Source organism: Canis aureus, chromosome 10, assembly GCF_053574225.1.
Source record: "Canis aureus isolate CA01 chromosome 10, VMU_Caureus_v.1.0, whole genome shotgun sequence".
In the NCBI taxonomy this organism is placed as follows: domain Eukaryota; kingdom Metazoa; phylum Chordata; class Mammalia; order Carnivora; family Canidae; genus Canis; species Canis aureus.
The window spans coordinates 66,078,736-66,104,445 of NC_135620.1; the positions used below are offsets into that span (position 1 = coordinate 66,078,736).

Consider the following 25,710-nt stretch of genomic DNA (forward strand, 5'->3'; position numbering starts at 1 on the left):
AAAATATGATAAAATGAATGGTTTTATACCAGTATCCTTTGGAACTAAGACATGGGCTACTGTTATAGTGCATAATTAGTATGTATAATCCCAGGAAGAAAAGGCAAATCTATTTTGTGAAAAGGCATATATCTTTCCTATCCCTGTAGAGGACCATATTCTTTCTAACTTCAAATTCCTTGTGAGCCAGAAACTTGGATTTTTAGTTGTTAGCCTCATGTGTCCATTTGAACAGTCCTAAAGCACCACAAATTTAACTCATAATCTTCTGCCCCAACTAGCTGGAAGGCACCACGGTATACCAGAAGGATATGTGCTTTTTCTTTCTTTTCTTTTTTTTTAAGATTTTATTTTTAAGTGAACTCTAAACCCAACGTGGAGTTCGAACTCCCAATGCTGAAATTAAAAGTCGTATGTTCCACCAACTGAGCCAGCCAGGTGCTCCAGGATATGTACTTTCAATCAGCTGGACCAAGGTACAAACCACAGATCTGCTTACCAATTCCAAACAACCATGACATTAAAGAACTAAGTTTAAAACAAAGGAGTTGGCATATTTGGTATGAAAACAAAGGTAACTGGAATGACAGAGGACAGTTGACCAGTGGTTCACTCTAAGAAAGCAGAAGGAGAGAAAATTCAAGAACTATGATTTGAAGACAGAAAAGCTTTTGTGAGAATAAGAGTCAGTGCTAATAAAGGCTATTTCAAGAAAATGAAGTATCTTTCTTAAAGTTCTTAATGGGACAAAATAGATATTTTTCTGTAAGGCTTGGCTTTAGTCAATGGACTAAAGGATTTTGTCACCCTTTGACATGATTCATTCATTAGTTTTATCATACTGGGAAGGTAGACAGCTATTTTTCTTTTTGGTAGAGTTATTTACATAAACTTCCTTGAGTCAGACATAGGTAACTCATATAAACTAACGTGACTTGTTAGACTTTTCAGCATTTACTCAATAAAGATGATAACCAATGATCATATGGACTTAGAAGGGATGCTAAAGCCAGCAAGTGTCTTTCCTGAAGACAGCTTCACTCTGAAAAACTGTTACATTAGATAATATACTCCCAAACTTGAAATTTTTAATAGATGGTCCCACACAGATATCCAAGAGCACCATAGAGGATAAGAGCATTTTTAAAAATCCAACCTGGAGCAGCCCCGGTGGCGCAGAGGTTTAGCGCCGCCTGCAGCCCAGGGTGTGATCCTTGGGGCCTGGGATCAAGTCCCACATCGAGTCGCACATCAGGTTCCCTGCGTGGAGCCCACTTCTCCCTCTGCCTGTGTCTCTGTCTCTGTCTCTGTCTCTCTCTCTCTGTGTCTCTATGAATAAATAAATAAATAATCTTTAAAAAAAATAAATAAAAATTCAACCTGATGGCCAATGAAGTGAGATATTGATGAAGACATTACCCAGGCCTTGCTAGTAGGAAAAAGAAAGATAACCCAGCAAACTTTGTAGAAAGAATATATTTTAGGAACATGCATGCTATTTGAATGTAACTAAGGGTTTTCCAGAGACCAAAGTGGTATCCTCAATCAATTGTTAAATGAGCGCAATGAAGAAATAAACCAAGGTCAGTCAGACAGAATTATCAGGGCAAATCAAGATTTCTAAGAAAGACGACTTCCAAGCAACACTATTTCTTAAAAGTAAGTAGAAACTTACTTTTGCCAGGCAAAGATTCACTATTCAAGTTTAAGGGCACTTAGTAAACAACTTCTTAGAAAAAGCAGCTCTGATGGATAACATGAGGATTTAATTTGGGCAGCTATGTGCAAGCAGTAAAAAATATACTAGAACCTAATGAGCTAAAAACAGTGGGGATGAGAGTGGGGAAAAAGCTGAGACAGGCCTGGGCTGCAAAGGGCCTCTCCCTACCTGAAATGACAAAGAGGAAAATGACTTGGAAAGTACATATGAAGAAACAAAGTTGAAGAATCATCTCACTCAGAAGCCACGCCTGCAATACACGGACCCCACAAGACATGATGGAAGTTTCTGGCCAGAACCAGTAATGCACACATAGCCTGGGACTTGAAAATAATAATAATAAACTTTGCATTTCTAGTATCCAATCTACTCTCATGCAAAGGGCACAGCATGGCTACAAGGGAAGACAGGAAGAAACAGACTATCAACTGCCCCTCCCGGAGCACAGCTGCAGTTTCTGAGAACAGGAGGGCTCTGAGAGAAGGGGAGGTGTTTGTGTGGTGCCAGAGGTGGTTCTCCCCAACAAGTGACATGATGACAGGAACCGCAGCTAGAGTAAGAGCCTGCAGTGGAGGAAAGAAAGGTGGAACTCACAGGACAGCAGGAAACTGGATCTTTTTCTGATCAACACTTGCACTGCTCACGTTATTCTCTCACAAGGAAATACGAAATTTTGAAAATACCAGGGTCTCTCACTAGCTTAGCACCAAATGTTATTAGAAAGGCTCAGGACAGAAAGCAGGCTTCTCAGAGAAAGCAGTTTCTGATGGAAAGAAGAGCAGCATAAATCTTCTCCCTACCTGATAGCTTCTTCCACAGACTGGCCAATTATATTAGAAGAAGGGCCTGGCTGAGACAGTGGTGTCAGGCTTATCACCCACTTCACTGGCTTGTAGTACTCATCACTGGAACTTAATAGATAAAATAGTGTGGTCAGGAAAATTATCTGCAAAACAAAGGATAGTATCTCCTAAAAAATCACATTTGGAAACTAGAGGAAGGAAACACAAATGGAACCAAGAATATGCTTTACTACAGAAGGACAGGTGACATGCACTTATCTATATGTACATACCAGAGACAGCACGAAATTGAGAAGGGCGGTCCCACTGTAGAAGAGGATGGTCAGGAGTGTGGTGACAGTAGTGAAAAGCAGGCTCACATTCCGGCTCATGACAATCCACAGAGACTCTAAGATCTGATGAAGAGGGAGAGCCAAACATCAGCACTAATCCTCAAGGAAGAAGTTTCTACAGCTCTTTATTGTACTTTTTCTTTCTTTTTTTTTTAAGATTTTATTTATTTATTCATGAGAGACACAGAGAGATAGGTAGAGATACAGGCAGAGGGAGAAGCAGGCTCCCTGCAGGGAGTCCAATGTGGAACTCAATCCCTGGACCCTGGGATCATGACCTGAGCCAAAGGCAGATGCTCAATCACTGAGCCACCCAGGCACCCCTCTACTATGCTTTTAATACAAGTGTATTAGAACCAGAAACTGAAAAAACAAGAACTGAGTATTATTTTAAATGGAAAAAAAAATCATCTGAAAGCATCTGAAGACTGAACAATAGTAAGGAAAATGGTTAAGAAAATCATGGTGAATCTAATTCCAAATCATATTAAGTAGCCGTTAAAGAAATCTCTATTATAACACAGAAAAACATTTTATGATATACTGTAAAGCTTAAAAAGCAGGAAACAAACATTTTATATATGGCATGATTAGAACTACGTAAAAATGATATGCAGAGAAAAAAATACCTATAGGAGAATATGCCAGAATGCAATCTGTGTAGGATCACAAGTGCAGACTATGAAAATTCTAGTATTGGTTTTAGCTGCCCCCTCCCACTTGCCACCTCCAACTTAGATTCACCTAGAAATACATAAGCATTGTAATTTCACTTCAATAATTTCATTAGAATTGGGGGGAATCCCTGGGTGGCTCAGCGGTTTAGCGCCTGCCTTCGCCCCAGGGCGTGATCCTGGAGTCCCTGGATCCAGTCCCACACTGGGCTCCCTGCATGGAGCCTGCTTCTCCCTCTGCCTGTGTCTCTGCCTCTCTCTGTGTCTCTCATGAATAAATAAATAAAATCTTTAAAAAAATTTTTTCACTAGAATCATAAGCTGAAAAATCTTTCTTCAGATAGATGATGACCCTTATATCAAAACCCAAGACCTACTGCCTTCATTTACTCCATCACCTGCAAATTCACTAGAGCCAGTTATTAAAATAGTTATTAATAGATGTTAAATATTACTAAAAGAAGATGTACAATATTTATGGCACACCTATATGTTTCCATTTCCTATCTCTTCGGAACTTAAATTCCCTCATGATAACATCTGCTCCCTGTGACAGAAGCAATGCAGATGATGTGATCTTCATTTTAAAGATAGACAAACTGAAGCTCAGAGATTTTTTTTTTTAAATTGCCCAAGGGCCTTGAAGCTAATAAGTGGAACTAGAACTGGGACCAGAAGTCTAATGTCTGATTTTATTTTGGTGTGCCCTTTCCAAAACAGCAGTTCTGTTTTTTGTCATATGTGCAAGTTATACCATCTGTTCTATGAAAGGACTATCCATTCCTTTCCTATCTCAAATGTACCACTTATAAAGGCATATTCTGTTGTCTCTGGCGTTTCTTGCAAACCTCAGCTCAGTCTTCATAAGAGAACTTTTGCAGGCTGGTGTCATTTACAATAACTCCTTACAGAAAATCTTGAAAATGCTTTGCAATGCCTACAAAAATATGCATGACTGACCATTTGACCTTGTGGGATAAAGAAAGAATGAATAATGCCACTGATTCCAAAAATCAAACCAACAATGCCCTTACTTGTGATTTTTACATGCATTCTTTTGGGGGCTTCTGTCATTTTGGAATTTTTATCAAAAAAATGTTTAAATAGTTTCTGGGTCACACTGATAGGAAATACTCTATGGTAATTCTTAAGAAATTAACTGAATACACGAATTGTAGACTGGCGGTCCCCAACAATCAAATAACCTTTCTATGTACCCCAAGGGGATTAGGAAGAAAGGTTCAGAATGTGACAGCTATTGGATATTACAAGTATGAAGGCAGAAATAAGAAATAAAAAATTCGATCAAGAGCTGACCCTCATGCTGTAAGATTTTTTTTCTGATGAGCTTGGTAGTGATATGTGATTGAATGTGATTGTTTTATACTCTGTAAGAGTATGTGTTGATATTTAGATGATATACAGAAATCAGAGAACCAATATTCCAAATGACCAGTGCTTATTACAAAAGCATGCAAGAATAAAAGACCCATTTCTAATCAAGATAGATCAATGGACTTGAATATAAGACAGTAAAAGTTTATTGATATGGTTTCAAATTCCACACAGCAACTAACCTTTAAGAAATACCATTTGTTGAGTTTTGGTGTAGTGTCAAATAGCCACAATTATCCAAAAAAGCTATTAAAAGACTCCCCTCTTTTGCAACTATGTATCTGTACAAGGCTGGATTTTCCTGGTATACTTCAATCAAAACAATGTATTCCAATGGACTGAATGGAGAAGCAGATATGAGAATCTAGAGACTAAGCAGCTTTGCAAAAACATTAAAGAAAGACTCTTCCTACTAAATTATTTTTTGTTTTGGAAAATGGTTATTTTGTAGATGCAAAAAATGTGTTAATATGTAACGTTATTTTTAGTGAATTGATAAGTATTTTTAAAGCTCTCAGTTTTAACTGCCAATATCATAATAATCAACAGAACCCATATAAACAAAAATCCTGGAATCCTCAGATAAAAAAGTTTCATGGCCACTGGACTAGAGAAAACAGAAGGAAGGGACTATCAAAACCATAAAGTCTTAGAGCTGAAGGGCATGAATCTCTAGATTTAACTCCAAATTGAGATAGCTGTATTAGGTGAATGGGAGGAAAGGCAAATGTGAGTGCAGGGATGGGGGAAGGAACCAAAGGAGTTGCAAGAACACTGAGAAACTTCAAAATCACATCTTTATCATCATCTTCCTATCAGGAAGTCAAAATATAATACTGAAAACTACAAAACCGAGCAAAGATACATAAACATTATTTTGGAAATTTAGAGCTAAATACCCAGAGAAAGCTAAAAGAATTGATAGCTATTTCTGGAAAATGAGACTGAAGTGGAGAAGCACAAGGCAAGGGCATGGTTATTTTTTACTAAAAAAATCTTAAAATAGTTTTGACTCTCTGCTATGGTCATCTATTAGTTTGATAAAAATCTAATTTAAAAAAATCTAGTAAAAAAAATAAATAAATAAAAATAAAAAAATCTAGTATTGTGGGGTGCCTGGCTGGCTCAGTTGATAGAGCATGCAGCTCTTGATCTTGGGGTTGTCAGTCTGAGCCCCACTTTGGGTGGAGACATTACTGAAAAATAAAATCTTAAAAAAATATCTAGCATTACAAACTTCAACTTTTGTTAATGTGATGGAAGTCATGAGTCTATTCATAAGAAAATTCCTCTCATCTCTTGTGAAAAGCGACATGCCAAGACCCTTTAAAAAACACACTGTGGAACCAAGAGGGTCATAAAATTTCATCAGTGCTGCAAGCTGTTCCTTGCTGCCTTTGACCTTCAGCAAATGAGGCAGAGAGGTGGGTGGTACATGGCCGGAGAGTGGGCAGAAAATAACATGCTGAGCCTCCAAAGAACATCCAGTCTCTCTGACATAACTGGAACCGTATTTCCATCTGCCAAAGACTCTACCCACCAGAATGGCTGTCCTCTCCCTAGTGGTCCAGCTTGGAGATGTTCTAGTCAGCGTAGGGGGACAGGGAGACCTGCATCTGAGAAGCTGAGAGTCCACAACACTGCACAGAGGCTTCCAGATTCAGCATCTCTCAGTTACTCTCCAACCACAGAGGTGGCACCAGGGGGACTGCTCCGGAGGCCTACAGTGTTCAGACACCTAGTGCATTTAGAACTCTCAAAATTGTAGATGTTTTGGCATTAAAAACAGGGTAACTAAAGGCCTCTTAGTGTGCGAGGAAAACTGGAAATTAGCATTTCTATTTTCATTTCTAAGTCCAATTTAACTAAAAATACTATTTCTTACCGAGAGAAATGTCTCAATGTTCTCGTGAACAAAGGAAGCAATATCTTGCCAGTCCAGAATGTCTCCCAGCCAGCTATTCTGACGATTTATATGCATCTTGTGTCCTTTGTGTCTTCCAGAATGCGTTACATTCTATGGAATAAAATGGTTCAGACATGAAATTTCCATCTTAGCCCAAAGCATAAAAAGGATAAATACCCCCACTTTGGTTTAGATCCACTTGAGTATTTTAGTAGCTACTCAAAGGTGAGAAATTTTGCATTCTTTAGGAAATCAGCTAAGAAGTCCATCTAAAGACCTGAAATATGTTTTCCTGTTTACCTTCTCAATACCATGTGTCAGCCTAGCTCAAGTGCTCCCTTCCTAAATATATTTGTGAACAGAGTTTATTCCTCAATATACATATAACTATACACCAACACAGCTTTTTTATTTTTTTTTCTTTTCAGCCCCTCTACCTTTTTTGGGGGTGGTTTTCCTTTTTCCTCCTTTCCTCATCAACCTAATCTTCCATACAAGATAATGAGAGCAAGGAAGAGAAAAGAATATAAAGTGCACCTGAAACTAATACAATGTTACCTATCAATTATATCTCAACAAAATGTGGGGGGAAATGAAAAAAAACAAGAATGGGAGAAAATCTAGCTTTTCTATATGGAAGATAATTACACTGACAAGAATACAGGAATAATTATATTTGAAAGAGATATGAATAAATAAATGAGTAGTGAGGTTACCATTCAAAAACAGAAGTAGTTTTTTAACACCTTGTTTACATTCTGACACTTTTGCTAAAGGCACAGTGACATCTCTTCATTATGCAATGAAAACATTAGGTCCTAAAGATGTAAAGAAAGCAATACATCTATCTATTTACAAACCTATATTTTTATTATTTTTTTTAATATTTTATTTATTCATTTGAGACAGAGAGAACGAGCTGTGGGGAGGGGCAGAGGTAGAGGGAGAAGTAGCTTCCTCCTGACGCAGGCTGATCCCAGGACCCTGAGATCATGACCTGAGCCGAAGACAGACACTTGACTGACTGAGCCACTCAGGTATCACAAAACTATGCTTTTAAAACACTGACCACAAAAACAAAACAAAACAAACAAAAAAAAATAAACAAAAAAAAAAAACACTGACTTCCCTAGACTATAAAATGAAGCTTTTTAAAGGGGGTGAGGGATAGAAAAAACTACTAGTGGGATCCCTGGGTGGCGCAGCGGTTTGGCGCCTGCCTTTGGCCCAGGGCGTGATCCTGGAGACCCGGGATCGAATCCCACGTCGGGCTCCCGGTGCATGGAAGCCTGCTTCTCCCTCTGCCTGTGTCTCTGCCTCTCTCTCTCTCTGTGTGACTATCATTAATAAATAAAAATTAAAAAAAAAAAAAAACTACTAGTAAGCAAAACCCTAGAGTTAGCAGAGGGAAAATGTACCACCTTTCCAACTGACCAGTTCTTCAGCAGATAATTCCCTAGAGATTCCTCAATTATTTCTAACCTCCCTCCCATCTTTGAAACCCACAAAAACCAACATTGTTCCTTTAATTCATCCCAGGGGAAGAGTAAAAACAGGTCACTAAGCAACAAATTCAAATCTGAAACTGAGCTTTCCTCCCTTCCACCTCAAGTTAAGAGGTTGGTATGTACATGGTCCTCTTCTCCTTATGGTCAACCCTGTGAAAAATGACCACCAACTTGTCCCATTGCCTACCTCCTTCCCCACTGGACAGTCATCTTCAAAAGCACGGGTCCTGGAGGCCCACAGGCCCTGCCAACCCAGTGTGCAGCAGACCCCACACAACCGCCTGCTTTCAAAACCAGCATTTGTATATTTAGTGGAAAATGACAGTATTTTCCATCATTAATGCTGAAGTAAGAGTGTATCAGCAAAAGCAGCTGGCGAGGGTGATTAAAAATAAAAATTTCCAGGGATGGCTGGGTGGCTCAGCGGTTAGGCATCTGCCTTTGGCTCAGGGCATGATCCTGGGGTCCCAGGATCGAGTCCCACATCAGACTCCCTGCATGGAGCCTGCTTCTCCCTCTGCCTTGTCTCTGCCTCTCTCTGTGTCTCTCATGAATAAATAAATAAAATCTTAAAAATAAATAAATAAATACATAAAAATGGAGCTAGACCAAAAATTGAGATGGGGCATCAGTATAAAATATACATCAGACTTCCAAGTCTTGTAAGAAAAAAAAACAAAGGATCTAAAATATCTCATTAAGATTTTTTTCTACTTGCTTACATATTGAAATGATAATATATGGGGGTATAGTGGGATACGTGAAATATTATTAAAACTAATTTCACCTGTTTATTTTTAGCTTTTTAATGGGGCCAGTAGAAAAATTAGCATTATATATGTGGTTTATATTGCATTTCTACATAACAAGATTAAGATGCTGTTGAAGATGATGAACACTGAATAAAAACACTACATCACCCTACGACCCAGCAATTGCACTGTTGGGGATTTACCCCAAAGATACAAATGCAATGAAACGCCGGGACACCTGCACCCCGATGTTTATAGCAGCAATGGCCACGATAGCCAAACTGTGGAAGGAGCCTCGGTGTCCAACGAAAGATGAATGGATAAAGAAGATGTGGTTTATGTATACAATGGAATATTACTCAGCTATTAGAAATGACAAATACCCACCATTTGCTTCAACGTGGATGGAACTGGAGGGTATTATGCTGAGTGAAGTAAGCCAGTCGGAGAAGGACAAACATTATATGTTCTCATTCATTTGGGGAATATAAATAATAGTGAAAGGGAATATAAGGGAAGGGGGAAGAAATGTGTGGGAAATATCAGAAAGGGAGACAGAACGTAAAGACTGCTAACTCTGGGAAACGAACTAGGGGTGGTGGAAGGGGAGGAGGTCGGGGGGTGGGAGTGAATGGGTGACGGGCACTGGGGGTTATTCTGTATGTTAGTAAATTGAACACCAATAAAAAATAAATTAAAAAAAAAAAAAAAAAACAACAACACTACATCACGGGGACTGGTGGGTTCCGCCATGGACATGAACCATCAAATCAATCTAATGTTCAGTGACCTAAAGTTTAAGACCTTATAGTTTAAAAATTCCAATAAATGATATCTCAATGTTAATATCTATCTAATTAACATCTATCTAGTCAACGAGTCTGTAAAATTAAAAGACTTTAATTTACAACTGAAATCCTCTAATAAAATAACTTACCTTTACAAACCAAGAATGGTACAATCTGTCCCAAAGTTCTAGTACTTGCTTTTCAATCATAGCAGTATTGTTCACCTTATCTCCCAGAATTTTATGAAGCTGGAAAAATACAGATATGATCTGGTTTAATATGTCAGACAATAATCCAGTAAAATTAATTCATGCTGGGTCTTTACATTTGTTCCAAATCAAACTAAAATGTTCCAGACTATTTAATTGCCTCTAGGCCATCTTATCATCTTTCCTTAACCATCTTAGCATCTTTCCTTAAGCTATACTCTTCAATATTCCTGGCCAATTTCCTTGCCTTTCTTGGCCTTTTGCTTCTCTCTGTTTTTGGGGTCTCTGAGAGAGCTACTTCCAGTTGTAAGAGAATGGTACATATGAAGCCATGATCACTGACTTAGCAAATCTTATTTGCCCAGAGAAGAATCTGTTGCAGATGGCCCAAGTGCTCATCCATTACACATAAATCTCATGTTACATTTACCACTGGTAAAGAATTACCACTGAACTTCAAGTAAAATTTTAGGACCTGAGCTATACACACACATATTTCCCATAGTTTGCTGAAAGACATCAGGTCTCCGAGTTATGACTAAAGAGACTGGCTTCAGGATCTGTGGGAATCAAGCACAGTAAGACAACTTTGACGAAATTTATTCATTATAATACCCAATGTTTTATTACTAAAACATAGCATAACAGTAAAGTATTTATTTGTTTATGGAATGCATGGGAGTGGGGAGGAGGCAGAAGAGGAAGATAAATTTTTAAGCAGGCTCCATGCTTAGGGCCTGATGTGGGGCTCATTCCCACAACCCAGACCATGACCTGAGCTGAAATCAAAAGTTGGACGCTTAACCAACTAAGCTACCCAGGTGCCCCAAAGACATTTTTAAATATATACTAATTTGTAGTCCCACTTCCTTATCACAACTGTTTTCATTTTTCCATATCCTCTGTAACTTTCTGTCTTTTATAGATATAATTTAGAGTTCTTCATCACTAACCTTCATCTTTATTTTTAATTGTTCCATATTAGTTCATTAAGTTTTGTGGTTTTTTTAAGATTTTATTTTTAAGTAATCTCTATACACAACTTGGGGCTCAAACTCCCAATCTCAAGATCAAGAGTCACACGCTCTACTAAATGAGTCAGTCAGGCATCCCAGTTTATTAAGTTTTGATATTATTTTATCATCATGCAATCATGGGATAGAGATGGTTCCCAATTTTTAATGTCACAAGTAACACTGCAATGAATGTCCTTAAACACAACTTCCTTCTTACTGATAGTAAGATAAATGTACAAGAATCAAAGGAAAGAGGGACTTTTTTGGTACTTGCTATGCTATGCATTGCTAAATTGTCTTCTTTAGGGATTGTATCAATTAATATTTTCCAACATTGTTTAAATAAACCAAATTTTCTAAAGACTTATGGACAGTGTGCCTGCGTGGCTCATCTTGTTAAGTATCTGCCTTTGGCTCAGGTCATGATCCCAGGGTCCTGAGATCGAGTCCCACTTTGAGCTCCCTGCTCAGCGGGGAGTCTGCTTCTCCCTCTCACTCTGCTACTCCCCTAGCTTGTGTGCTCTTTCTTTCTCTCCCTGTGTCAGATAAATAAATAAAATCTTTTTAAAAAGACTTATGGACTAATAAACTTTTAGATAATAGGTGTGAAATCGTAACCAATTATTTATACTTTTCTTTTTCAGTTACAAGAGTGACCATTTTTCAATGTATATTTTCCTTTGCCTGGACTATCCACACCTTTTACTCGCTTGGCACTGTTATAGATATCTGAACCATTTTTTAGACATATTTGATGCAAACACACCTGCTCAATGTTTTCCTCTATATTTTATTTATTCATAAACCAAACACAAATTAGTGAATATAATAAAAGGCATTTATCTTTGCACAGCATTGCACAATTTCCAAACGGCTTTCACCTACATTATGTGATCTTTACAACTCCAAGAGTTAGGCAGAAAAAAAGGTTTTTATCACCTTTGTTCTTCCAAGATGAGAAAGCAGATTTAGAAAGGACCCATGACAGACCCAAGGCCAGGCAACTATCTGGTAGAGGTAGGATTAAAAACTCAAATACTCTTTCAACTACAGCATATACAACCTATGAACAAAGAACACCTAACACAGCAAGCTGCCCAAAATAGCTAAAAGCCACAATTACCCCAGTTTAATTTCCTTTAATTACTTTAAATTTGTCCTTTAAGTATCACAAATGTCAGATACTCTCAGACTTCCTACTACCAATTCTTTCTGTCATTGTCTGCTCAGTTTCCAAGATCCTCCTTTAATCATAAGAGCCCCCAGTCTAAGCTGTCTGCATAGTGGCTTTTGCCACAATAAAGCATTATCTCAAACCTGCATCCTTTTTATCATCGCACAACAGTGAATAACTCTACAACACCACAACTATTGAGGCAGAATTCAGCATCATTTCAAATCTGTGGTGCCGCCAACCATAGCAGAACATCACAAACCTGAAACATTATCCTGTAACATTACAATACGTATTGCAAGTCACAAGGAAGACTGGGCCAGAGAGCATGGAGCCTGATGGTCATGTCATTGCTACCCAGGTTTCAGAAGAAACAAGAAAGCACAGACACCATTGTTGGTACATGAGATGCTCTTTGCATACAAGGGACAATGAAGCACTAAGAGTAGTCGGAATGCCATTTGGGAGCTGGGTAACGTAAGGCGAATAACCTCATCTATAAAATGGGGATAGTGAGGGATCCCTGGGTGGCGCAGTGGTTTAGCGCCTGCCTTTGGCCCAGGGCGCGATCCTGGAGACCTGGGATGGAATCCCACGTCAGGCTCCCGGTGCATGGAGCCTGCTTCTCCCTCTGCCTATGTCTCTGCCTCTCTCTTTCTCTCTCTCTCTCTCTGTGTGTGTGACTATCATAAATAAATAAAAATTAAAAATAAAAATAAAAAAAATAAAAATTAAAAATTAAAAAAAAAAGGGATAGTGAGTCAGTGGGCAGTTCTCTGTTCTCACTTTGCTTGGAATCTTGACAGAATTTACCACCGCTGACCAAGTCTTTCTTGAAACATCTCTCGGCCTCTAGGACACACAGGATATTCTTCCCACCTCACAGGTTACTCCTCCTCAGTCTTCTCTACTGGCTCACTTCTATGACTTTCAAAAGCTGGAGTGTTCCAGGAATCCCTCTTTGGTCCTCTTCTGTCTGTATTGTCTCCTTAGGCCATGTTATGAGAGAAACTGTGTCCCTCCTAAATTCATCTGTTGAAATCCTAATGCCCCAGGACCTCAGAAGGTGACTGGATTTGGTGATAGAGTCTTTATTTAAAGAGGTAATCAAGTTAAAATGAGGTTGTCAGGGTGGGCCCTACCCCAGTATGACTGGTGTCCTCATAAAAAGAAGAGGCTAGGAGACAGACACACACAGAGAGATGAGCATGTGAAGAAGACACAAGCATCTACAAGCCAAGGAGAGAGGCCTTAAAAGAAACCAATCCCACCAACACCTTGATCTTGGACTTCTAGCCTGCAGAATCATGAGAAAATAAATTTGTGTTATATGAACACCCAGCCTGTGGTATCTTGTTATGGCAGCGCTACCAAATTAATACTGTTCATCTCTACTGATGGGTAGAGTGATAGGTGCTATCTGACGATATTCAAATTTCCACCTACAGCCCAGATCTCTTCCCAGAACCCCAGCTATGTATGTCCAATTGCCTTTTCTGAGATCTTGACTTAGAGGTCTGATAGGTATCTCAAACTTAACACACCCCAAACAGAATTATGACTGTCTGTAAGTCTCCCGTGACCCCATCACTTTCCAAGTCTGTCCATCTCAGGAAGTGGCACAGCAACCCTTACAGTTGGGTAACTGAAAACTTCCTTCCCTTTCACTCCATATCCAATTACAAACAGTAATTCCTAGAAGAACCAACCTCAAAACTATACCCCAAATGTGACTTCTTCTCTCAATTCCCTTTTCTACCATCCTCATCCAAGTCGTCAACAATCTCCCCTAGACTACCAGAATAATCTGAGCCAGCCCCTTGCCCTCTCCCCCATTTCTGCCCTTCGCTCCACAGAGCAGCCAAAACGAGCTTTCGATATCCTAAATCAGGCCATATTCCTTTCTGCTTTAAATCCATGTTTACCTTTGTAACTAAATTAAAATCCCAACTTCTTGTTAGGACCTGTGGCTTGTCCTGTCACCACATCCCTCATTCCAGCCATACTGGCCTTCTTTCTTTCCTTCAAGTTTGTTCCTTTCTATACCCTCATTTTGAAATGTTCTTTTCCCAGACCTCCAGTCTTAGTGAAAGCATCACCTTCTCAGAGACATTCTCTGGCATTCTAGCTAATACATCACCCTGGATCACTCTCTATATTACCTTGTCACAGCACTTTTAGGTCATTTTGCAATGGTTACTTGTTTCATGTCTGCCTCCTCTCATGAGAGTAAGCTCCTGGAGGGTGGTAACTCTTTCTGATTTACTGCTTTTCCCTAACACTTACAACAGTGCCTGGCACATTTATGGACTGGCTGTCACTTTCTTTATTCTAGTCATGGGAGAAGGGACATTCAAAACGCATTCACAACTTACTCTCTTGCTGTTTCAGGGCAGCATCTCCAGATACAAATTTTGGAAATAACATATCAAGCAGAAAGGTAAGCTCAAGCAAGGATATTGAATGAAGAAAGTACACTGGATTTGAGAAAACAGCAAACTAGCAGATCTGGGTAGAAACCAAATAATGCATGGAGGATACGGGAAATAAAGCTGACAAGGTAGGCTGGGGCAGGTAGACAGGAACCTTCTCTGTTCATACCTAAACACACCCTAAAAAACTCTTCTTTTCCTGAATGTGACCTTTTCCTCAGGCTTCAACCCTTTCTACAATTCAGTCTCCTTAGGACCCAATTTTTATATGATTTTTTATAGCTGGATAAGATTAGAAAAGCTACCTTACAATTTCAATGGTTCTTTTTCCAAAACAACTTTATTGAGATAATTCATACATCTTACCCACTTATGCATATAATTCAAGGGTTTCTTTTAACATATTCAGAGTTATGTAACCATCACCACAATCAATTTTGGAACATTTTCATTACTCCAAAAAGAAACTCCATACTCACAGCAGTCTCTCATTTCTCTCCATTCCTCACCCGCTACCCACCCCCCCACCGGAAACCACTACTCTACTCTCTGTCTTTATAGATATATTTCTTCTAGACATTTCATATAAATGGCATCATATGTATGTGGTCTGCAGCTTCTTTCACTTAGCATAGTGTTTTCAAGATTCATGCATGTTGCAGAATGTATCAGTGCTTCCTTCCTTTCTTTGGCCAAATAATATTCCATTATATATATATACCACATTTTACTTACCCATTCATCACTCAATGAACATTCAATGGTTGGTTTTAGATATTTTCCCCGTGTCTTCCAAATCAGGCTAATGACTATGTTAACGGCTTTTGTTAGCAATACCCATCTCTCTTCAACTGTCTTCCCTTTTCGAGTCTTGAGCAAAAGGTTTCAGATCTTTTCTCTAAATAATTTGAAATTCATTTCCCTAAAATCTAAAGCACAGTTCTCCAACTCTTCCCAAATAGGTAAGAATTCCAGAACTCAAACAGATAAACCAAAGAACTAAATTCCACGCTTTCAGCAGAGTAAATCATACAACATAGTTCTAGTGGTCTAAAAGGCTTCTGCAATGGCTGGATCTTCTTCTCTGATAGTTAAGAGATCAATACCCAAAAACTTATATTTTACTTACTCAGCAAATATTTTTTAAAGATTTCCATGTGACGTTTGAATAGGTTACCTGGTATGGACTCAAGAAAATCAGTTACATAGGTCTTTCTCTGAACTTTTTTTTTTTTTTTTTAAGATTTTATTTATGTATTCATGAGAGACAGAGAGAGACAGAGACAGAGAGGCAGAGACACAGAGGGAGAAGCAGGCTCCCTGCAGGAAGCCAAAGGCAGATGCCCAACCGCTGAGCCACCCAGGCGTCCCATTTCTCTTAATTTTTTACTCGATAAAAATTCCATCCTTATGTTCGATTACTGTACGAATGCATAATTTTCAAGATAACTTTTTTTGAGGTTTTATTTTCTGAATTTTGAGCAAGGAATCACATGATACTTTTTTTTATGGGCAACAAATCTTGTCAATCCCTAGATGTTTCCTATTACTTCACTATATTGTAACTCCAAATAACCTTCTTTTCCACAGGTAATACTGGGGAGAGGGGGTACCCCAAATCAGTATCATGGAGGCTGACTCTCATCTGCACTGTGTCTTTTCTTCTATCCTTCACCCACCTCCACAAAGCTTCAGACAAGGTGTTCTCAAGCATACTCCTGCATCCTTATCTTGGCTCACATAATCACCCCTTAAAATACACACTTCCTTCTCTTCAGTCATCTAAAACCTATCATTCCTTCACAATTTATCTCGATGAGTGACACATTAAAGCACCTAAGCCAGTTCTAGGTATGTATTTCTAGCATGCTACAGTAGAAAGAACAAATAATTTAGAATTACTCTTCAGTTTGAAACCAAGCTGCAATTTACTACATGACCACTGGAAATTTACTTAGCCTTGCTAAGCCTGTTTCTTCCTCTGTAAAGCAGGCAAAATAATTCAGACTACTACAGGTTTCTTGGAAAAATTAAATGAAACAAACCAGAAACTGCCAAGCACAGTCACCAGCAGATAACATTTAATATTTGCTAGTAACTTTTTTCCCTCCATAAAGTCTTATTTGACCACCCAATCTTAATGATCATTCTGTACCAATGCACAAATAATGAATACTTACCATGAACAAACAGTAAGGGACCAATCTCTCTGTTCAGGCTACTAGCACTACTAAATACAATCATTCAGAAAGTCTAATTTCCTTGTATGTTTCTTGTTGACTTGTAGACTTAAGCCTATTTCAAAAACAGAAACTGGGACAGCCCCGGTGGCTCAGCGGTTTAGCACCTGCCTTCGGCCCAGGGTGTGATCCTGGAGACCGGGATCGAGTCCCACGTCGGGCTCCCTGCATGGAGCCTGCTTTTCCCTCTGCCTGTGTCTCTGCCTCTCTCTCTCTCTCTGTGTGTGTGTGTATCTCTCATGAATAAATAAATAAATAAAATCTTTAAAAAAAAGAAAAACAGAAACTGTTCTAAAGAGAATCTCCATTTATACTTCATCAAAGCAGGAAGCCCCTACCAATGACAACCGTGCAAAGAAAAAACCACAAAGAGAGGCTCTTCCCTTACCTTGTGAGTTATCCATTCTCTTCCATACTGGTATACGTTGTTAGCTGCAGAATTGAGGGCTCTTTGGACTACTTGAGCCTCAGGAAGCCAACTAATTTAAAATTAAAAAAAAAAAGAAAGAAAAAATTAAAACTAGTACATTTTTAATGTACTGTATCAATAACTCTTAGAATTCCATGTATTTAAAACAATCAGTAACTGACAAATTATTGATCAGTCATCACACATGGATACAAATGAATCACATGCAGGAGTCCTTGACTTCAAGCCTAAACACTTAATTCTACTATTCGAGATTCCCTTCAAGCTTTCCGTAACTTTTAGACCCACTTCCCCCACAACCTCCCTTTCATTCTGCTCTGCCTGGTTTCTCTGTCCATACATGTCCTGGGTCATTGCCTTAGCACCAGTAGAAGTGGTTCTGGGTCACTAGGATAGTCAATATCTGGGACAATGGTTCTCAAAGTATGGTCCATGAACCAACAGCATCATAACTGCCTGGAAACCTGTTAGTCATGCAAATTCTTGGGCCCAGGTCCAGACCTACTAAAAAAGAAACTGGGCTGGGGCTAACAAGCTCTGAAAGTGATTCTGATACATGCTGAAATTTGAGAACCGCTGATCTAAGAAACTAAGCAAAGAAATGAGAGAGAAAAAAGGAAAATTAAGAGGGTGAATCACTGTTTTCAATTTTTTACCCACTGAAGATCTTTTTCTTTAAGATGTGAGGAACTCCTGAGCCGAGTTTCAGCTATACAAGGAGCTGCATCTACAAGCTTCACTCTTTGCACCATGAGAGACAGCCTCCCTCCCCGCAATCCTGTTAACTACACAGGCTGTATCACCTGCCTTAATCAGTAACACACATATGCCCCAAGTTTTGTACACTAGAGATGTTGACATTCACAAATTTAATAGTCCTGATTTCAACTATCCATGAGTGATGACCAAAGATCAAGGCAAGCAGTAACTAAATACTTTCCTGAGGCCTAAATATGACACACGCTACAAAGCTGGCTTATGAGAAAGAATCAATAGTCAAGTCAAATGTGTAATGTACTCAATTTACAGAAATTTTAATATACTTGTAGTAATTTATATAGTAAATCAGAAGTGATAATTTGCTTCTGTGTGTGTGCAAGAGGGACAGAGAGAGACACATGGTCATAAAGAGAAAAAGCCAACTGCCTCTGACAGCCAGAAAAGTGATGCCTAGGAAAGCATTTGTCTGTAACCAGAGAAAAAGGCACTTGGAGGCATTAGAAAGTGAAATGTCAAATTGGTAATGGTTTTAATCTTTAATATTAACCAGTTCTTCCTACACTCCAAATAAAATATTCCTGAAACTTTTGGCAAATTCTCAAATATTTCTCAACAAGTGAAGACAAAACTTTAGAGCTGATTATAAATGTAATAATCTAACTATGAAAATGTGAACAGGAAATTGAGATCTTTAAATAGAGATGGGATTTGGGAGAAATTAAGTAGCTCTTAAATTACTCTAGTATTTAGAGGTTCATCAGTGCTTTGAAGGAACTGCTGAATATTTTCAGTTTTCTGGCATGACATTTTATGGGGAAAATTATAACCTCTAGTGTTAAAGTATGGGGATTCATATTAATATTTGAATAGATCTTTAATGACTAACAAGTGTCTATTAGGCCTGATAAATTCTTGCTGGCTACTGTGAAAACACTTTGCCAACACGTACACACACGTGTCCTAAGAGCCACAGATAGGAAGAGCTGTCATGAGGCCAAGTCAAAGATCTTGGCTCTGTCCAGATCACATGAGTGCCCTCTAGGAGACAAAGGGCCAAAAACACTTGAGCAACCTTGGCTGAGACAAGGTGGATGTGCCTTGATCTTATACCAATCAAAGCCATTCAATAACTCTTGTACCCTAAGAGGGATCCCTCAGGAGAAATCAAGTTCCTACAAACTGACCCGGACTACCCCAATCTTCCTGGTTAATCTGTATCAAGATATGACCTACAAAGAGAAAAAACCAATTAAAAACAACTTAGCTTAGCCTGGATTCCTCCCAAGTAATAGAAGGGGGAAGTCACATTCAGTATCATTTTAATGCCATCTCCTAATGAGGGTCATGAGAATCAACAGGCTTGAGACTAGTTCACAGAAAGTAGGAAATGGACTCCAAGTGAACAGAACCATCCGAGGCAAGAATTAAGATGTGCTCCACCTTCAACTTTATTTTCTATGAAGCTCTGTAAAGATGACCCTGTCCTGTCTTTGTCACCAAACACACTCACCAAACACACTCATGGGAAGTCGAGGTACTTACTCAGGGTGTAAAAATGTGCACTACATTGGAAGAAAGTGTACCTGATCAATTTTTTCTTTTTAATGATATATTTATTTGAGAGAAAAAGTATGTGTATGTGCGCTTCTGAACAGGGGCAGGGGCAGAGGGAGATGGAGTGGGAGAAGAGCAGACTCCCCGGTGAATGGGGAGTCCAATACCAGGCTTGACCTCAGGACCTGGAGATCATGACCTGAGTGTAAACCAAGAGTTGGTCACTTAACCGACAGAGCTACCCAGGCACCCCTGACCCATTCTTAACTCTTTCTCCTCCATTAGGTATACACATGTGAATTTTCCACAAAGTCAACTGCCATCTTCAGGACAGGAATCCACTGAGTACTCAGACTTCAAGAGCCATTAGTATTCATATCCACCTCCATTAATCTGCTACAAAAGAATCACACTTTTCACAAATCATCAAAGTCTAAACAGCTTTTAAAAACCTTCATACATGGGACACCTGGCTCAGTCAGTTGGGCATCTAACTCTTGGTTTCAGCTCAGGTCATGATCTCAGGGTTTTGAGATTAAACCCCAAGTCGGGGTCCTGCTCAGCACAGAGTGTACTTGGGATTCTCTCTCTCTCCCTCTGCCTCTCCCCCAGCTCACATGTGCTTAAATAAAATAAATCTTAAAAAAAGAAAAGAAACCTTCCTATATGGAATATTACACAGTAATAAAAGGGAACACACTAGCAATACATACAACATCTTCACTGAATTTCAACAGAATTATGCTGTAGATCTGGCTAAAAAGGGCCGGCATGAGGAAGCCTGTGGTTATGGAAGAGCTATGTATCTTGATGGTCTTGATAGCTTACAGGAAGCTACACATGATAAAACCGCAAACACACACACACATACACACAAATGTCCATTTCCTAGTTTTGTTATTGTATTATAGTTATGCAAGATGACATTAGAGGAGGTGGCATGAAGAGTCCATGGGACCTCCCCATGGACTCTTTCTTTGCCAGGCCCTGTGAATCCAGAAGTATTTCAAATTTTAAAAATGAAAACAAGTATTTTTTATTATTTCTTAATATTTTAATTATTTGAAAGGGAGAGAGAGAGAGAGAACAGCAGGGGGAGGGGCACAGGGAGAGAGAGGAAGCAGACTCCCCACTGAGCAGGGAGCCCAAAATGGGACTCGATCCCAGGACCCTGAGATCATTACCTGAGCTAAAGGTGGACACTTAACTGATGGAGCCACCCAGGCGCCCCAACAAGCAACTTTCTAAACTACTCTGATCTGGAGCTCCACAGATTATATGTGCCTTCAATTTTGTAGCAGAGATAGTCCTATTGCAATAGAAAACCAGTACAGAGGGGCTCTAGACTTGTTTCCACTACAGAAGAATAACCACTGAAGAAGGGGGGCCACTGAGATATCAAGGCTGCCAATCTTTTAACTTCAAGCCAGATCTCTCTCCTGAACTACACACCAACATAGCCAATGGCCTACTGGATGCTTACACTTATCATTGGCACTTCAGACTCAACAAGTAAAAAAGTGAATTCTTTCCCACCGTATCTGCTCCTCAATTTACTATGCTGGTGAATCTACCATCATCTTCTAACTTCCAAAACCAGAAACACAATGCTAGATTTTTTCCAACTATATCCAATTAATCACCAACTACCCACCTTAAGGTCTTATAAATCTGTCCATCCTGTTCATTTCCACAACTGTCCATAATTAAGGGCTTCATCATCTCTCATCTGGTTTACTCCAAATTTTAACTGGTCTAAAAGGCTCAAATCTTGTACCCTGTCATGTTTTCTCCACAGTACAGAGGGAAACATTATTCTAGAATGAGTCTGTTTATGCCACTTCTCTTCTTCTATCTTTAATCAAGATAATGAACATTATCACTCTCAAGAGTTTCCTTGTGCCTCTATGTACTCCTTTCCCAGAGTCCACTCCTACCCACAGATAACCACTGATCCTTCTGTCACTATAGATTAGTTTGCATTTCCTAGAACTTAGCATAAATGGAATCACATTGTATTTTTTTTGTCTGACTTCTTTCACTATAACTATTTTGAGATTCATCCATGCTGCTACATATACAGTTCATTTTTATTTAATCCTAAGTATCATTCCTTTGTACAGATATACAATTTGTAACTAACCAGAAACACTAAGGACAAACACTTTGAGTATGCTGTGGATAACAGGAGATAAGTGCAGAGAAATATATTGTGAAAGACATCCTTTTAAGGATATTCAAATATATATTTTTTTAAGATTTATTTATTTATTTATGATAGACAGAGAGAGAGAGAGAGAGGCAGAGGGAGAAGCAGGCTCCATGCCGGGAGTCCGACGCGGGACTCGATCCCGGGACTCCAGGATTGCGCCCCGGGCCAAAGGCAGGCACCAAACTGCTGAGCCACCCAGGGATCCCCTCAAATATGATTCTAACCAAATTCAAGAAATGTCCAAGCAGGTTTTACATAAAGGAATAAAGTCAGTTGAAAGGAGACAATTAAGCTACATCTCAATTTACAGCCTTAAAATTGGCAGGATATTTCCTACTTAAATTTAAATTAGTGCCTATCCTGGAGTCAGTAAAAAAAAAAACAAAAACAAAAACAAAAAAAACAAAAAAAAAACAGGCCATACATTTGTCATCAAATTCAATACAGTGACATAAAATCTCTCACAAAAGCCAAATTAAGCAAGTACACAAAAAGATCCTCTAAGAAACACCTGGGTGGCTCAGTCAGTTCAGCATCTGCTTTCAGCTCAGGTCATGATCCCAGGGTCCTGGATGGAGCCCCAAAGTCGGGCTCCCTGTCCAGCGGGAAACCTGCTTCTCCCTCTCCCTCTGCCACTCCCCCTGCTTGTGCTCTCTCTCTCTCTCAAATAAATAAATAAAATATTTTAAAGAGAGAGAGAGAGTCCTATAAGGCAGAGGTTGGCAGATTTCTTCCGTAAAGGGCCAGAGAGTAAATATTTGAGGCTACTGGGGACATAAAACCTGTGTTATAACTACTCCATTCTACCTTTTCTTGCAGCCCCAAAACAGCCATAGACAGTAGGTAAACGAATGGCTATGGGTTTGTTTCAATTAAACTTTACAGAAACACGTGGCTGGATTTGGCCTTGAGCCACAGACTGCCAACCCTGCCTATACAATACAATACAATGTGAGGGCATCTGGGTGGCTCAGTCCATTAAGCATCGGACTCTTGGTTTCAGCTCAGGTCATGATCTCAGGGTAGCAAGATCAAGCCCTCCATCCGGGTCTGCACTCCACTGCGGGTCTGCTCGGGATTCTCTCCCTATCCCTCTGCCCCTCCTCCCAGTCACGCTCTCTAAAATAAATAAATCTTTAAAATGACACGATGTGGAAAAACCGCTGACCTTACCACTGGGGGATTATCTCAATTTGCTTAACCTTTGATCCTGATTCCTCATCTGTGAAATGAGAACAGTCTCTTCAACCTCCTCAGTCACTGTGAGGAACACAGGACACAGCTGAAAATGCTTTGCAAACCATAAACATATTATAAACTGTAAATCTCAATTCAAATATAAAGACATTTACCATAAACTGTTTCCAAAATCTTAGGTAATTCCCTCTCCCTCATCCCCCAATACATGCCATTCTTATACAGCAATGACAACAGTCATCAAAGCTTTTCTCTTCCAAAGTAGCTGCATCAGTGAAGATCAATTTCATCCAAATACATAATGAACCTAGGACATCCATTTCTATTTTTGCCAAAATAATATTCTTACTTTGCCCACTCAGGGTGATTTGCTAGAGTCTCATTTATCAAATTGCTTGTGACTTCAATCATGTGTACACTCTCTTGATGTACCTGTATTATGGATAGGAGAGAAAAGAATCTCAATAAAAAATAAGCCAAATTTAACATTTTTTACACTACTATTGGAACAATGCTTTTAGAAACAAATAATTACACATCTTAGTTTCAATTAGTTTAGAAACCTGTACTGAACAGCTATTATACATAATGCCCTATGACACTCACTATGGAAATAAAAAGTACACAATAGCTCCCTGACTTCAAGAAGCTCAACAACCTCAGGAAAAATTATATAAAAAGATACATCTAAATACTTATACACAAGACAAGCACATTCAGTTCACACACACACGTGTCTGCAGTATAAGTAACCAATATCAACACTGCATAAGCTTAAAGAATTATGATGCAGTGTGAAACACAAGAAAATAAGGAATTCTATAAGGTTTCTGAGTTTAAAAAAAAAAAAAAAGCCAGCTGAAACTGCATCTCAGAATTTACCAAGAAAATAAGGAATTCTATAAGGTTTCTGAGTTAAAAAAAAAAAAAAAAAAAAAGCCAGCTGAAACTGCATCTCAGAATTTACCAACAAAACGAGGGGAATAGGGATGCATGGATCAGTCAGTTAAGTGCCCGACTACTGATTTCAGTGATCTCAGGGCTGAGACTGAGCCCCAAGTCAGGCTCCCCACTCAGCATGGAGTCGGCTTCAGATTCTCTCTCTCCCCCTCTGAATTAATTAGCTAATTAATTTTTTAAAACAGGAGAGGGATAAAAAGAAACAAGTCAGTTTCAGAGAACATTCTCTGAATTTTACTATTTTTAAATTAGGCACACTGAGCATATAATTTATCCTGGTGCATTCCATGTTTACTCGAAAGAACATGATTCTCCTGTTGTCATTTCACATTGGTTGATAGTGTTTTTCAAGACTTCTATATTCTTACTAATTTGCTATCTACTTATTCTCTCAATTATTGCAAGACGAGTATTACTGAATCCCTAACTACAATCACTGGTTTATCTATTTCTCCTTTTAATTCTGAATATTTTGCTTTACATATTTTAGAGCTCTACTGTTAAGAACATACTCATTTAAACTGCCATATCGTACTACAGAATCACCTCCTTTATCATAATGAAAAGCCCACATTTCTTGTCTTCAGTAATATTTAACTACATTGTCTAATATTAATATAATCACTCTACAACTCTTATGTTTACAGTTTGTGTGGTATATCTTTTTTCATCCTTTTACTATCAACCTATCGCTTTGAATTTAAAGGTTAAATAACTTATAGATACCAATTAGCCAGAACTTGCTGTTTTATACCCAGTCTGAAAAATTTCTGCCACTTGATGATTTAATTGCCTCCCATCTAATATATGCATTGATACAACTGGATTTAGATTTGCCATTTTGTGATTTGCTTTCTGCCTCATCCCTATTGTTATTCTTTGTGTTAAGCAACTATTTTTTTTAGTATACCATTTAATTGCCTCTTAAAATCTGTTAGTGGTTGCTATTCATCTTAATCTTACCACATCTTTTTTTTTTTTTAAAGATTTTATTTATTTATTCATGAGAGACACAGAGAGAGAGGCAGAGACACAGGCAGAGGGAGAAGCAGGCTCCATGCAGGGAGCCCGATGTGGGACTCGATCCCTGGACTCCGGGATCACGCCCTGAGTCAGGCAGATGCTCAACTGCTGAGCCACCCAGGCATCCTGATTACCACATCTTAATTTGTCACAGACCACCTCAAGTTAATGGTGACTTCCAATAAAATATCTATAAGAACTTCATACCACTATAATTGTTTCCCAGTCTTCTTTGTGCTATGGTTATGCATATATAGTTTCATCTCTGTGCATTATAAATTCTACAATATAGTGTTACAACTTTTCTTTAAATAATTGTTGTTTAAATAAATTGAAAAAGGGGGAAAATAATTTTTATATATACCTACATATTTACCAAGTGCTCTTCACTCCTCCCTTTGGATAAAGTTAATTCTGGAGTCACTTCTCAGTCTGAAGGAATTCCTTTAGCATTCCTTATAGTGTGGGTCTGCTATTCACAAATTCTCAGTTTTGGTTATCTAGAAATACTTTTATTTTGGATTTACTTTTATAGTTTCACTGATTATAAAATTCATGGTTGCCCAGTTTTTTTATCCCCCCAAGACTGAATATATCATTCCAATGTCTTGTGATACTCACTGTTTATTATGAGAAGTCAGTCATTATTTATTTTGTTGTTCTCC

The 25,710-nt window shown here is 38.7% G+C and overlaps 1 protein-coding gene and 1 long non-coding RNA gene across 9 annotated transcripts in view; one reads left to right on the top strand and one right to left on the bottom strand.

Moving 5' to 3' along the window:
• LOC144322634 (uncharacterized) overlaps positions 1 to 25,710 on the top strand; it is a 67,286-nt gene that overhangs the window by 34,911 nt on the left and 6,665 nt on the right. For all 3 annotated transcript variants that reach the window (XR_013388290.1, XR_013388289.1, XR_013388288.1), the window contains exon 3: positions 14,669 to 14,837. This is a non-coding gene — a long non-coding RNA (uncharacterized LOC144322634). The remainder of the gene's footprint in view (positions 1 to 14,668; positions 14,838 to 25,710) is intronic.
• Positions 1 to 25,710, bottom strand: part of TMEM245 (transmembrane protein 245) — a 102,034-nt gene that overhangs the window by 33,285 nt on the left and 43,039 nt on the right. For all 6 annotated transcript variants that reach the window (XM_077912834.1, XM_077912835.1, XM_077912833.1 and 3 more), the window contains 6 exons: positions 23,412 to 23,494; positions 17,338 to 17,428; positions 10,028 to 10,126; positions 6,810 to 6,941; positions 2,796 to 2,918; positions 2,521 to 2,666 (listed from right to left, as the gene is read on the bottom strand). In XM_077912834.1, the coding sequence (XP_077768960.1) occupies positions 2,521 to 2,666; positions 2,796 to 2,918; positions 6,810 to 6,941; positions 10,028 to 10,126; positions 17,338 to 17,428; positions 23,412 to 23,494 (674 nt within the window). The remainder of the gene's footprint in view (positions 1 to 2,520; positions 2,667 to 2,795; positions 2,919 to 6,809; positions 6,942 to 10,027; positions 10,127 to 17,337; positions 17,429 to 23,411; positions 23,495 to 25,710) is intronic.